General features: G+C 41.4%; 1 protein-coding gene across 5 annotated transcripts in view; it reads right to left on the minus strand.

Moving 5' to 3' along the window:
- Positions 1 to 14,113, minus strand: part of BAZ1B (bromodomain adjacent to zinc finger domain 1B) — a 51,321-nt gene that overhangs the window by 21,267 nt on the left and 15,941 nt on the right. For all 5 annotated transcript variants that reach the window (XM_075169071.1, XM_075169073.1, XM_075169070.1 and 2 more), the window contains 4 exons: positions 10,652 to 12,347; positions 6,114 to 6,252; positions 5,479 to 5,609; positions 3,777 to 3,888 (listed from right to left, as the gene is read on the minus strand). In XM_075169071.1, the coding sequence (XP_075025172.1) occupies positions 3,777 to 3,888; positions 5,479 to 5,609; positions 6,114 to 6,252; positions 10,652 to 12,347 (2,078 nt within the window). The remainder of the gene's footprint in view (positions 1 to 3,776; positions 3,889 to 5,478; positions 5,610 to 6,113; positions 6,253 to 10,651; positions 12,348 to 14,113) is intronic.

A 14,113-nucleotide genomic window follows, 5' to 3' on the forward strand; every position in this document is an offset into this window, starting at 1 on the left:
GCTCTAGACTATAAACGGGTAAAGCTAAAGATGCTCGATGTGCACTGTGAGGCCACTCTCAATCCCACATTAGATATACTACTAGCAAAAAGAGACAGATGGCAGGAGTTAAAGCAGAACACAAGGAAATGAAACTTCCTATGCACCACACGCTAACATTATGAGTTATAGCTGAAGAAGTCCTTGTATCCAAACAACAGGGGGCATAGACACCCAAGGACTTCAGTGTGGTCTCAGGGCTTCTCGGGGTGTGCAAGGACAATGTGCAAAAAGCAGCCAAGGAGAAGACTCTTCCATAAACCATCTATGCTCATGGGAGTCCTTGAGATTGGAGAGATCAATGGCAATGGCCACAGAGGAAAATACAGTAATGGGAATATGGATTTCCTCAGAGGGAAGTTCTAGTTACTGACTACCCCTGAAATAACAGCTCTCAGGTTGTCACTTGTCTTTTTGTGGAAGCTTACCTGTAAATGGTGACAGCTGTCACATAGGTACTTAGCAAACAGGCTCTTTGCAGTTCTAGAGCTTTAAAGAAAAGTCTTTCAGCTGAGGAAGCTTACTGCTTATCTGTGGAAATGGCTTTAGGTGGCCCTGTCAGTTAGAAGAAAATAATGCAGACAGCACAGAAGAATGCTAAGTTAGAAGTGGCTATATTTTCTTTGAAAAGCTGCCATTGTGCCCCTGCTCACTTTAGAGGCATGAAGGCCTACGCCTGGCTCAGATCTTCCATTGCACTGCTTTACCTCAACATCCTGACACCACTAACCTGCTCGGCACAACAATGCACACAGGCACAATACTATCAGTAAAAAAATCAGCAAGTGCTGTGACTGTTAGCAGTCTTTCCTAGCAGGTACCAAAAAGGACAGAAATCAAAGACACTGTGGCCTAAGAGCCAGGCCAAAAAAAAAAATATCCCACCCACCTCAGTATCTTATTTCTGAGTGGCAAAAGGGCAGAGCAGGCATGCAGTGACATTTCATTGACCTGCCCCTACAGATTTCAGCATCTGCCGGTTTGAGGACTTCCTTGTGTGCCAGGACAAGAACCTTTGCTTAGCACTCCTCAATGAACTCCTCTTTCAGCGATTTGTCCAACTGGTGCTTTTGAATGGGTACAAATTTGACGATCTACAGCAGCTGATAGCAGTGAGTTGCATACATCAGCTGTAGGATCTGAAATACTACTTTCCTCTCTATTTCAAAACTGCCATTTGCTAGTTTAATTTCCTGATCCCTTTTTTGTGTGTCAAAGGAAAATCTTCTTTCTTTAGGAGACTTCCCCATTTTCCTCTAGCATTACTCTCCATCTCCCTGCTGAACATATAAATCAGAGTATTTCTGTAATTTGTTTCATATTTCTTTGCCAATTATTCGCTCATGAGAAGAGCTTCCCTCTTATCCTAAGGCAAGCCCTGTAACAACATATCTTGTGAAGCAAGATTGTTCCCCAAGGAGAAAAAAAAATTGTTTTGCCCTTAGTCTGTACTTCAGTTTATCATTCTTTTATTTCCTTCACTTAGACTCAGCCACAGTTTTTAAGTAGGCCTTCTTACTTTTAATAGCTTCCTTATCCTGACGTGAACCATACTGAGAATGTTCTGTTATTGTTGCTGCTGTTTTGTTTCCAAGTTTCCTCAATCCTTTTTTTCAAACGTAAGGGGCAGCACTTGCTTTGACTATCTAGTATGGAAACTTTAAGCATTTTGAAAGCATCTCTTTGAAAGCATTTTAGGCTTTTGGCTGCCACTTTAAGCTTTTTCTTTTTTTCTTTTTTTTCTTTTTTTAAACAAGCTTCTTTTTGTTGCTCTCTTTTTTTAAAAAAGGAGAATACCGCATATTATGGTCACTTCATACAAAGCAGCTCTTAGTAACAGAATATAACTCAGTTCTGAGAGTGCACAGGTCCTGGTTCAAAGAGCTGCTTCTCCTGGGCTGTATGACTAGTTGCTCTATAAAGCACTCCTACCTTTGTAACCACTATGATCTCTCTCAGCATGGTGTTGAGAGCTGCAAACCTGATTGAGCAATTCAACACTGTAATATCAAATACTACGCTTTTTCAAGTTCAGCCTGGAATTACAAATTGCAGGGATTTAGTGTTACTTAACTCATCCGATTAGCCTCTATGTTGTCTTCAATTTATAGCAATATGCACTATTAATTTAAGCTACTGTTTTCCTTATATAATTTGTCCTTCTACTGGAACTCATCTTGTCACTTCTGCTAAATGAAGATCAAGTATTAGAAGAGGCAGTTAGAAAGAGCAGAGAGGACTTCCCTGTGGATCATACTGTCCTCTACAACCTCCTGTTTAGCACCCATTCCCTAGGAAAGCCTGATTGCTTGAATTTTGGCCATGTGACAAGATGTGCAAAGGACTAGACTGAGAAAGGGATGGAGATTTGTCATGGCAGTATTGGACAGAGTGAAGGCATGCAGAGGAAATTCTGCTATCTCCTATGACCTCCTAGCAATGAAAGAGAAGGGGTAGAACAATACAAAGAGTTAGCACTCAATGCTGATAGTTTAGATGAAACAAGACATCCACAAATTTCAGTCTCTTTGACAGTTCCTGGTGGGGGAGCAGGAACATCTTTAGTAAAGTAGTTCTGACTTGCAGCAGTGGAACTATGCTTTGGAGCTAAGCTCATAACTGGTGATACTTATCAAAGACCCTACTTTGTGTGTCAGCAGTGGAAAACTCTGGGGAAAAGACACTGCTAATAGGGGAGCTGCAGGAGCAAGTACTTTGTGACAGTTACTTCTCAGGGTCATCTAAAAAATGCAAAGTCCTTCACAGGCAGTTTAGTAGGTAAAGCTGTAGCCAGTATTTTCTGGCACGGGGACACGGCTGATGACTCCTTACCACACAGGGCAACAGTCAACATAGGAGATTTTCTTTAAAATAAAAGGCATTGGTAGGGCCAATTACTGAAGCAAGTCACAATCAAACATGCTCAAAGATAGAGTGTTTAGATTTGATTCACTTAGAAGACACGTTGGTGGCTACTACTTGGCATTGCGAAGCGTTAAAGGGATAGCAGGCTGTCAACATGGAAGAATAATTTTGCTAAGCTATAATTATCAGCGGCAACAAAAATCAATTCCATGACACGGTGCTGTAGGAGAACAAATGGGCACCACCACAGTCTGCTGTGAAACCTAGGAAGAAGACACTGACAAGGAGCTGGGGGATGGCTCTGCACATCTCACATAGTAAAAGAACACGCAGGATATAGGCCTGTCTCCAAAGATCTCAATGAAGACTTTAATTTCATGTGCTCAAGGACCCCATGCGCCACAACTCAGGTCTGCTGAGATGAACCATGAAGGAAAACCTACACACACTTAGCTAGGTCACTGCTCCCCTCCACCTTTTTTTTTTTTTTTTAAAGTAACGCTTACCAATACTAAAAAAAGCATACAGCAACTTTTTAAAATTAACAATTCTTCTGAATACAAAATATTTAAAAATATTTTTTAATATTTTATACATCAAAGTAGCATTTTACCAGCTTAATTTATACTGGCTTTAAGTCCGATCGATTAGGTTGATTCTAACCCTTCCACTGGCTCATGGACTGACTGCCCTATTAGCCATTCACTACTAGTAATAACATCAGTAAGAGAGGCCTGGAGAGCTGCTAAACTAATCCAACTGTTAAGTACTGAAAGAGTAATTGGTACATGTAGGGTCTATCAAAAAAAATCTGTCTAGTTTCCTTGACCTCTACACTTTGAGTACTTTGCAGCTATAAAAGCATGTGTTACCATAAGTTCTGTCCCTGCTTGGGTGCAGTGGTCTCTGCGGGAAGGTCTGCAGCATGCACAGACCGGTGAAGCTTGCTCGCTCTGCCATCAGTGGCTGCGCTCTTCCGCTTGTCTGTAAAAGAAAAGCACAAGTTCAAGTGTATTCTCATTCATCTTCCTCCTCAGTGAGCACTTTTCTTTTGCAAAAACTAACCTATCTCCAGTTAAGTGTTTATTTTCAGCATCTAGGCCAGCAACACATGTCAGGGAAAACTAATCCAGCATTAGTTTGCTAAAGCTCACAGTATATGCATTTATAGAAACACAAAAAAAGGATTTTTAAATAAATTACTGCATCATAAAGCACATACATAAAATTAAGGAAAGCATTCCTACTATTTCAAATACATAAAACTAGTTTCACTTTTTAGCTATATACTGACAAAGTACTTTTAGAACTGAATGAGTTGTAAATAGGATGTATTTGTATTTCTGAGCACCTCAGACAACAGTCTGACATGAATTTAAACCTTTGCTTATTCAAGCCTTTGCTTGTTAAGTTTCAAAAGGAATGGGCTGAAGTCTTGCACACTAACTGGGTAAATACACAGGCAGCAGTTGAGAAATTAATATGCCTAGAAGCAAGCTGGAGTACAGGAATATGGCTGGTCAATATTTGAAAAAGTTCACGTAAGAAAATATACCCATCGAGGGCTACTGAACGATACCACCTCCAGCTCACCAAGTTACCAAGACGCAGCTGGCTGGAAAGTTACATGCTAGATGAAGTACTTCACTGTAGGTTTGTCCTGTTCCATTCTTCTACACATGTCTACTCTGCCCATTGTCTAACACAAAATACCACCAGGTGAGGGCTCTCTGATTTAACTCAATATAGCCTCTCGCACGCAGTATTGCTGCAGATGGACTCAATGTCAGCCTATGATGCTTCATAAGCAAGAAACGATCATGACTGCAACTGCAACTGGAGTCAGATTATATCATGCTCTTCTGTACCAAGAACTATTTCCACATAGAAGTGTTAAGTTTCCCTCCCCACAGACTGATTTTTGTGCATGTCCAAATTCTGCCTGCAAGGCTCCACCACCCAGGCTCCAAGTCAGCCAGGCAAAATTATAGAGGAAGCACTAGAACTTCAGCTAGTCATTGCACCTCACCTGTATGTTCAGTACAAGGAGAACCGCAGGCTGAGAGGACATGTGCAAGAGGGCTGTTTGCCAAAACAGTAAAGCTATAGGTATCTAGAAGACTGTCCTGCTTGATACTATTTCACAGGTTAATCTGGGAGTTGTGCCACCAGTGGAACATTAGCATTGTGATGGATACCCTCACTCTCTGCAGCGCACAACTGACTACTTGATCAAGAAGTCTGGCGCACTGCAGCTCAGCCGGTTCAGAGTAAACCAGAGGGATTAGCCCACAATTGACATCAACCTCATTGCTTTTAAGAGAGAGGTGATTGCATCCCACGGTCCTCGTGCAGTACACTGCAGGCAGTCTCAAGACCTGCAGCAGCAGGAGTGAGATCATCATCAGCATCAGACTCTCCTGTGTGCAGGCTTCTAGAGTTTAAATACGGCTGAAATCAGAGTATCCTCATGAAAACACTCAGCCTACACAGTTCTCTCTCACATTCACAAATCCATTCTAACAGTCAGACAGCAACAAAGGAAATACCCACAGAGAAGCAGGCTGATCATACCTCCTGGGCTGTAGTCCTTTTTAAAATCTTCTTTTTTCTGATGGGGAAGGATGAATCTGTAGTCTATACTGTCATGTACCCAGCCTTTCTCAATGAACAAGCCAGGAACCTCATCCGAAAACAGCCAATACCTGTAGGAAATATAGATGTTAACAGGTACCTGTCTCCTCTTCTGGCTAGTTACACACATCTGCCTTCATTTGCATAGAGGGGAGAAGCATTTGCGTGCTTGACTCAATAAAAACTGAATGCATGTGTATCTTTACATGAGCACAGTTGAGAAACATGAAAAGCTTTTATTAGAATCCAGTCTAAGAGCATTCCTGTGCAACAAACATGAAAAAAGAAAAAAGAAGATGGTAGTTAGGTTCTTGAACATTAATGCAAGAACTTGAAGCTTCACTGGCTAGTGGATCCTGACCTCCACAGGAAAGCCTCAAAATGCTGAACATGTAAACCAGTGAAGGCCATTACACACTATATACACAAAAACCCCACTTCTGCTCTCCTCCAGCGTTCAATACACAGGGAGTCCTCTCAACACCTTCCATATCTATCACTTCTTGGGGGTTGCTATCTGATAAAGCTCCTCTCAGAGGGGAGAGCTGGCAGCTCAGGATCATTTCCTTTCCTACCTGTTATGATTACGATCCGTGCCAATTGGGGTCCTGCGCATCACCAGCTTTGCTTTGGCAATTCCATCCTGGAAAGTTTTCTCAGCTGCAGCTTTATGCTTCCGGATTCTTTCTTCCTCTGCTTCTTTCTCCATCCTCACTGTTGGAATTAGCACAGAGAAGTATTGGCTTTCTTTTATTGTATCCAGACATCAGTATTCTCTTTTATTTTACTACACCATGGGGGTAAAAAAAAAAAAAAAAATTATTGGTGACTTCGGTTAATATTCTTTTAGCACAGCCATCCACCCTTCATCTTACTTTCCACCCACCAGTTTAGAAAAAACCCAAGAATTATTAAGAAGTCAAGGCGTAAGGATGAACTGGGCGGAGAAAGAGGAAAGTCTGGATAAAAATTGCCTGGAGAAATTAGTCCTCATTATTATTTCTCATTCTAGATCAACAAAGTGGCATCCACTGCTGTGCAATCCCATATAACAACAGGGTCAAAAATCTTTAACTACAGCACAATATACGACAAGGACTTCTGCTTTGGCCAGCTCAAGTGTTGGGCGCGGTCCAGCTGTGAAACCACGGAGGTCAGCGTGGCTAATGGACACCTGCATTTCCGCAACTGCAGCTATGGGGAACACTCTCCCCACAACTTCACCTACTGAAAAAAAACAGATCTGGCACAATAGAGGCCTCTTCCAGGCACAACTGTCTCGCAACAGTGACCAAGTCACATCTCCTAACACCTCATGCTTTCCCATATATGCTATGATGTGGAAGAGCATTAAAATAGAAACCTCAGGTTTCCCACTCATGACAGAAGTATTGGAATTTCAGCAGCTCTCAATATCCATGCCTGCTGACAAAAGAGGGGAAAGAAAAATATGAAGTGGCCTAAATCCTGGCATCACAGGCTCCTTGGCAAGAGTCTTACAGAACAAACCATGTCATTTCACATCTCTAGGTAAGGAGCAAGAAGCAAGGCAGCTTCTGCCAAGAGACAAATCATTAAGGTCAACAGGATTTACGCTCCTCATGATGGTTCAAGAGACTCTCTACACTTTTGCCCATCTCTGAAGAATAGCTGTACTTTCACCAAGAACTGCCTGAACAAAAAGGAACGAAACATCAAATTGAGTCACCCTGGCTCTTCAAGCCTGATCTCAGTCTAACAAAAACACCACCCCTTTATGACTTGCACAAAAGGCTATGGGCAACATTCTTCTGTGTCCTGAGAAAACTTGAGGAAAAAAATAAAAAGGATGAAGAAATGAAGACTTATCTTTGCATCACAAAGGAGGGTTTGAAGCAGATGGAATGAGACCACATGGAAAGGGTGAGGTAGAGCGGGGCAGGTAAAAGTGAGCACATAGAGGTCATATGCTGGCTGCTGTCGCAGGGAGAAAGCTAACTTCGTCCTAGGACTTTTACCAGGGCTACTACCTGCTCTTTCTCTTGCAGCCATTTTCTGTATCAAGATAGGTTTGATAACAGTCGATTAGTAAATACCTGGTAAGTCTCTGAAGTCCTGCCAATGTAATCAATCCTGACTGAGTAGAGGAGACATGCTGAAAAACATACCCTTGCATTTCTTACACCAACTCGATAGATCAGCTTTTATATAATAATATACCAACAATATACCAACCTACAGTAATTGCAGCATGGCAAAATTGTCCTGTTAATCCATACCTGCCAGACACAAGCAGCTGCACAATCCATATGTCTGTAAATATCAACTCCTCCCTAAACCTTATGACCTCTCCCTATGTCAAAGTACTGAAATCTGAACAAGTAGCAACAGCCACTCTCAGTACCAAATGCCTCATGTCACCTAAATCCAAGTCTCGCAAACCGCATCAGGAGACCCATACTACAGGAAGTACCATTCCCACCTTCCACTGGAAGGAGACAGAGGTGACACGATTCCCCCAGGACTTCTCTCCTGGACACCTCAAGACTTGCTGCTGTCACCTGATGTAGCACAAGGTACCCTCCCCTCAAGAGCCAAGACTCCAACCAAAACAAGCCATACTGCCAGCAAACTCTTCAACGCTTACAACATGGGATATCGCGGGCACTCATGAGACAGGTATTTTTTCTATCCAACTGTAAAGACCAGTTGCAGCAGGTACCATCAAGTGCCAGAACAAGGAAGAGGCAAGGGAAGAAGAGAAACTTAAATCTACTCATATGCCAAAACTGTTCAAACAAAATGAGAACAAAACCAGCAAACTAAAGGGTTCCTCCCCGCATCCCATTTTCAGTTGTGATGGCAAGCTAGTTTCAATTGGTACTTTCCTCTCTAGCAGGCTTCGTTAGCTGTGCAAGCTTCCAGCTCTCCATTCTCCTCCAACAGACTGTATGGGAGCTATTGCTTCATGGAGCAATAAGGCAAAGAACAATTAGCAAGTGCTGCAGTAACATGGAAATGGAAATGACTTGACTTTTACTACCAAGAAAATACAGATATTAATCATGTTATCTCAACAGGAAGTTCTGTACTGACTTCTTCTGAAGTCAAGAAAGAACAAAAAAAAAAACATTTATGCTTTCTTACACTGAGTGCTTCTTTGAGCTGAGACTAGCTTGGTACCACTGGCCACAATCTTGATAGGTTTAACTTGAAAGCGGTTAGTGCTCCCAGTGTTACAGTTGTTACCAGAGTGGTGAAAAAGAAACCTCTGACTGTGAGATATATATCTATATATGTAAAAGAATAGTTGCTGACAAAACACCTATTGTGCAGTGGTTCATTATTCATATATATAGTGCAGTGTTTTTTATATATATATATATACACACAGTGCAGTGGTTTTTTTATATATATATATGAATAATGAACCACTGCACAATAGGTGTTTTGTCAGCAACTACACTTTTACTTCCCTCAGAGATACTAACATTATTAAAAGCAAATGCAACTGAAGTCGTGTGAAAGCCAGTACACTGAAAAAGCCCACATAAAGCCTGTGTGATGGTAGGAGCACACTGATGCAGTTCTCGCTGTGGTTATCCAGAACTATTTTTCACATACTGAAACCACACCAGCCCCCAAGACTGAAGCCCTGAACAGATTAGCTCCAAGCTGCTAACCCTGCAGCCCTAACTACTGCACCAACAACATTAACCAAGATCTTTGGTACTTTGAGGGTACCTTTATGCCTGGTAGCAACTGCTTAACAGGTAAAAGAAGCCCTGGATGCCTGAAATGTTGGGGTTTGTTATGTGGAAAGGAAGCAATATGAATTCAAACCTTAATGAAAGTCTTAATTCTTCCTTCCCGGCCAGAGAGACCTAGTTTTCCTCGTGGAGTCCAAAAGAATGAATTAAACTTCCTCAGCATGCAAGCCAAACGATTCTTGTCTCCATCAATGTAATATTGCTTTTCTTCATATATAACTAGTACAAACTACCAAGTGAGAACAACAAGAAGTATCCCAAGGAGTAGTGTCCAAACCGTATTTAATTTTGCAGTAAAATCTTATCATGAACTTGAACTTGCTGTCAAACAACTGGAATTCGGGCCAAGAGGCCATTCAGCTACAGCATGTTAGATATTCAGTATTTTGTTCTTCTGGAGAAGTAGCACAGCACTCCAGATCTTCAGCAGTTTATTGACACTTCCGAGACTCACAGTTCTTAACGGAAGATCTGAAAGGTCTATTTACTTTCAATGTGAGGCATGGTTGTATCCAGTCTATATCCTTAGGAGCCTCAGGGTATTCCACATTATTTACCTAGTCCTGGTTTCTTAGAACAGATACTCCCAGATTCCAGCTAAGGCACATAGGCCAGGCTCCATGCGGGATGCTTGTTCCTCAACTGTTTCAGAAGGGAAATAACAACCTAGATGAGCTATGCCGTCTACTTCCACCTGCCCAGTACCCACATCTACAACAAAAAAAATCTCTGAAGTGCAATTCCAACGTATTTTGCTCTTCATATTCCATACTCCTTAGCACTACTTACACAGCGGCATACAAAGTTTGGTATTGCAACTTGTGATTTATAGAGGTTTGCGTGGACAGTTAATATTTATACAACTCCATAATTAATTCTTTAAAGTGAGAAACTGTAAACTGAAATTTATTGCCTAAGTCCTTATCTGGGAGGAGGGCTGCTAGCATCAACCTGACAATGAGCATGGCAGCAAGGCCAGCAGCAGCTGTAGGAACTAGCTTTTAGGCAGGAAGTATCTCCTCTGTACATAAGAGCCAGAAGATGTTTGGACATAGACAAATACTTTTTGTTTTGTTTTCTGTCCCCAAAACAGATTTTCTGTTCTCCAACCTTCTTGGGCCTGACAGAATTAGAAAGATGCTGAAGAAAAGATGAACAGATAAAAATCTAGAAGCAGTTACTGCTTTTTCTTTACATTCCAGATTTTGAGCTGCCATAGGAACCACAGCAGCTGAATTACACTTCTCCAGTGAGTGAATCCCTTAAAACTAGGTAATGCTTTTGAAAACAGGCTGTCAATTTTGCCATTAACTTATTCCCCTCTACAACACACAAACGCTCTATTCTCCTGGTATTATTCTTACCTCTCATTTGTATTTCTTGTTGCTCCCTCTCTTTCTTGGCTTGGATGGCAAGAAGGCGCCTGCTCTTCACAGCACTGATCATATCGTCAGCTTCTATTTCTACCCGGTGCTCTATTTTCATCATCTCGTTTTTTTTCTTTTCGTTTCTTCCCATCATATTCTCATCTTTCCCATTCTCCTTGTTCTTGGCCACCATTTCTTTCCGTTTCTGTTTTTCTGCTCTCTTCTTGTCATTTTCTTCCTTCAGGATAGCTAGGCGCTCCTTCCACAGGTCAGCCGATGTCTGCTGCTTGGCCTCCACGTGGTCCTGGACCGAGTACGTCATTAGAATCCGGTGGCACAGCGCTCCAAGTATCCGCAATTTCTCTTCGGGAGTCAACTCAAAGAACTCTGATGTCTCCAGTTTCTCCAAAAACTCATCCTGTACTTCATTATCCTCAAAAGCTGCTGAATCCTTGCTTTCATCTACATTATCTGAGACCTCACTTTCTTCTTGCACATCTGACTTGCGTAGGCATAGGCGAACCAACTCAGAAGCAGAATGCAAAGTAAGTGGTATTTCAGAAAGCTTCATTCCCAGCTCAGCATAATCTTCAGCAATTTCATCCTGCAGCAGGGTCTGCAAGAGAATGACCAGTACTCGGTTCAAATAAAGGAAGCCTCCCTTTTCTGCGCAAAGTGCTTCCATCAGGGAAACTGCCGTAATGGGATATTGAGCATCTGGCATCAATAACCCTGAGTAACAGCTCAGGAACTCCACCACCATGGCAACGTCCCCAAAGAGCGTATTAGGAAGTCCTTCTGGAGTATCAACCAGTTTAAAAGTAGGCAAGATCTTCCCTTTAAGATCTTGGTCCTCATATCTTTTCTGTTTTTCCAGTTTTTCCTTCATCTCCTTCTCCTTCCGCTCTTTTGCTCTCTCCTTCAGTTTCTCTTTCAGCTTCTCCCTTTTCTTCTTCATGTACTCCTTTCGCTGCTCCTCTGTCATGGTGGCCCATTTCTTCCTGTGCTCTAGAAGCTCGTAGCGTTTCTGTACCAACCCTCGCAAATCCTCAGGGAGACGGGCACGATCCTCATTTGAGAGTAACCTAGCTGTTTTGGAGATGATGCAGGAAAGAGCACTTTTTTTGTCTTCCCGGTCTTTGTTTTCTTTATAATAGGCAATGAGATGGAGTGCTGCAGGAGGCAGATGTTTCTGGGGTTTGCTGGAAGACCTAGGGGTGCCTCCAGAATTCCTGGGAGCCCTGGACACTTTAGTGGTACCTTTAGCCATGTCCAGTAGCGTAATTTGTTTCATTTTCATCTTAGGGGTCTTCAAGCCTTTCCTAGGAGACTTTGACTTCCCCGATGACTTCTGCCCGTTCAGAACCCTTTTGCCTCTTTGCTTTTTGTCCAAGGATTTGTTGCTGCCCTTCCCCAGTCGGCTCCTCTTTGGAATGTGAAAGTTAGAACCAAGTTTAGCAGGTGACACTATTTTCATCACCTCTTCCAGCTCCTCTTTAGGGCATTTTGAATTCTTAGAGTTTTTCACCTTCAGTGGAGAGCCAATAATAGATTTCTCCAAATGCACGTGGCACCACAGAGTCGGGCTCAGTGGCTGGCCCAGGGATGATCCATCAGTTTTGGACTTCTTAGAAGGCTTTCTGTCAGGTGATCGAGAGCTCTTTCTCTTGGTTGACGGGTTGAGAGTCATATACTAAAATTAAAGAAAGAATGATTTTATATTAATATTTAAAGGTAAATAAAAGTTATCTAGATCCTTTTCTGTCAATTATTTTTGCCTATGTTTATTTTTAATTTATTTTTCCAACGAACAAGGAGTACTCAATACGTTAAGGTTTCTGCAATAGCTTTCAATATTCTGCATTGTAGTCACTATGTTGGTTATGAGGTCATCAGCTCATTCCAGGAAGTTCACATTTAACTTTATAAAATGAAACACTACAAAGAATTTTAAATGTTTCCTACTACATTACATAAACCCACTTTGTTTCTACTTAAAAGGTTGCGGGGAAGGGGTTTGCCTGGAAAATGCTGACATTAGTTTCAAAAACTATTCCTCTGCTCAGAGATTTCTTAGTGAGTCATGTAGGGTTCACTCTAGCTCACCACCAGGGGAAAACTGAAGGAGCACAGAAGTGATGGGTGACTGGAGTTCAGAGACTGGTTTCTGAACTGCCTGAAAGTGTCTGGAATGAAGGTGAGACAGGATTCAATTCTTAAGTAATGTGGTTGGATATCTGACTGTTCTTAAGATGCTGAAATAACCTACCTGACAGTATACTTCTATCACAGAGCAGTTTAACCCAGAGCCAAAGACAGACCGATTTCAGGACCATCTCAGCATCTCAAATTCAGTTTCAGGATGCACCCAGAATACTAATATATTTCAAGAAGTGAAAAATAAAATACAAGGATATAACCTTTAGATTATAGATAAAATTACCAAAAAATAGGGACTGAAAATTTGAGATTCCTTAGCCATAAAAAATTCCACAGTGCTAAGCACAGCAAAAGGTGCAAGCATCCAAGAAGCATTTATTTAAGGACATACACAAATGTGATCGAGTTAAGACTGCCACAGGAATATTCAGATTTTCTGGCTCATGGATGTTCACTCTTGAAGGCTTTACTTTAAGAGCCCTCATTAGCTCATTATAGAGAAATTTTTACTGAAGATTGCACAATCACCAAATCCAGTGTCTGCATGACTTCATTCTACAAAAATTCTGTGTTGAAATCTTTGCTGAAGAGAATCACCTAAGCTGAAAGCATCCAGCATTGATATGAATCATGATAATTACAAATTCACAAATACCAGATCTACAAGTTATACCGTTTATCCAACTGTCACTTATACAAAGTTATTTTGTCAGAACACTAATTCTAGATTAATAAATTCTCCAGCCACTTCTCAAAATAAAATACAAAAAAAAAAAATTCCACATAAATTCCATCTCTGTGCCAAGTGGGAAACACGCTCTGGAAAGTACCACCCCTAAACATAAAGCTAAGGACTTCTGCAAGTCAAACCGAAGATGTTACAGTTGCGTATTTTTTCTTATACTAAGGGTACACCCCCATCCATCAGTGCGCTGAATAAAAGAATTTGTACACCACCAGCAAATACTTTAATTTCTATTAAGGCAGTGACCGCAAATACTACAGCAAGGGTAAACACAGCTCAGATATGAAGAATTTATTTTTCCCTTTAAGCAAATTTACAAGCGTCCAGAAGAGTCCACAGAAGCTTGCTAGAAAAGGGTATTCTCCTGATGAGGAAAAAAGGATATAACAAATATTTCTCTTCTAGTTTTAGAACAACGCTTGACAAAGACTGAGTCCATGAAAAAGTGAGTTTACTAAATGAACAAAGTAGTGCTTTCTACACCCAAAGATGGATTTTAAAACAGCAGATTTCATGATACAGCATTTACGCGGTTAACAGTATATTTGGCTGGT

The sequence above is a fragment of the Calonectris borealis genome, chromosome 19 (assembly GCF_964195595.1).
Source record: "Calonectris borealis chromosome 19, bCalBor7.hap1.2, whole genome shotgun sequence".
NCBI classification, from domain to species: domain Eukaryota; kingdom Metazoa; phylum Chordata; class Aves; order Procellariiformes; family Procellariidae; genus Calonectris; species Calonectris borealis.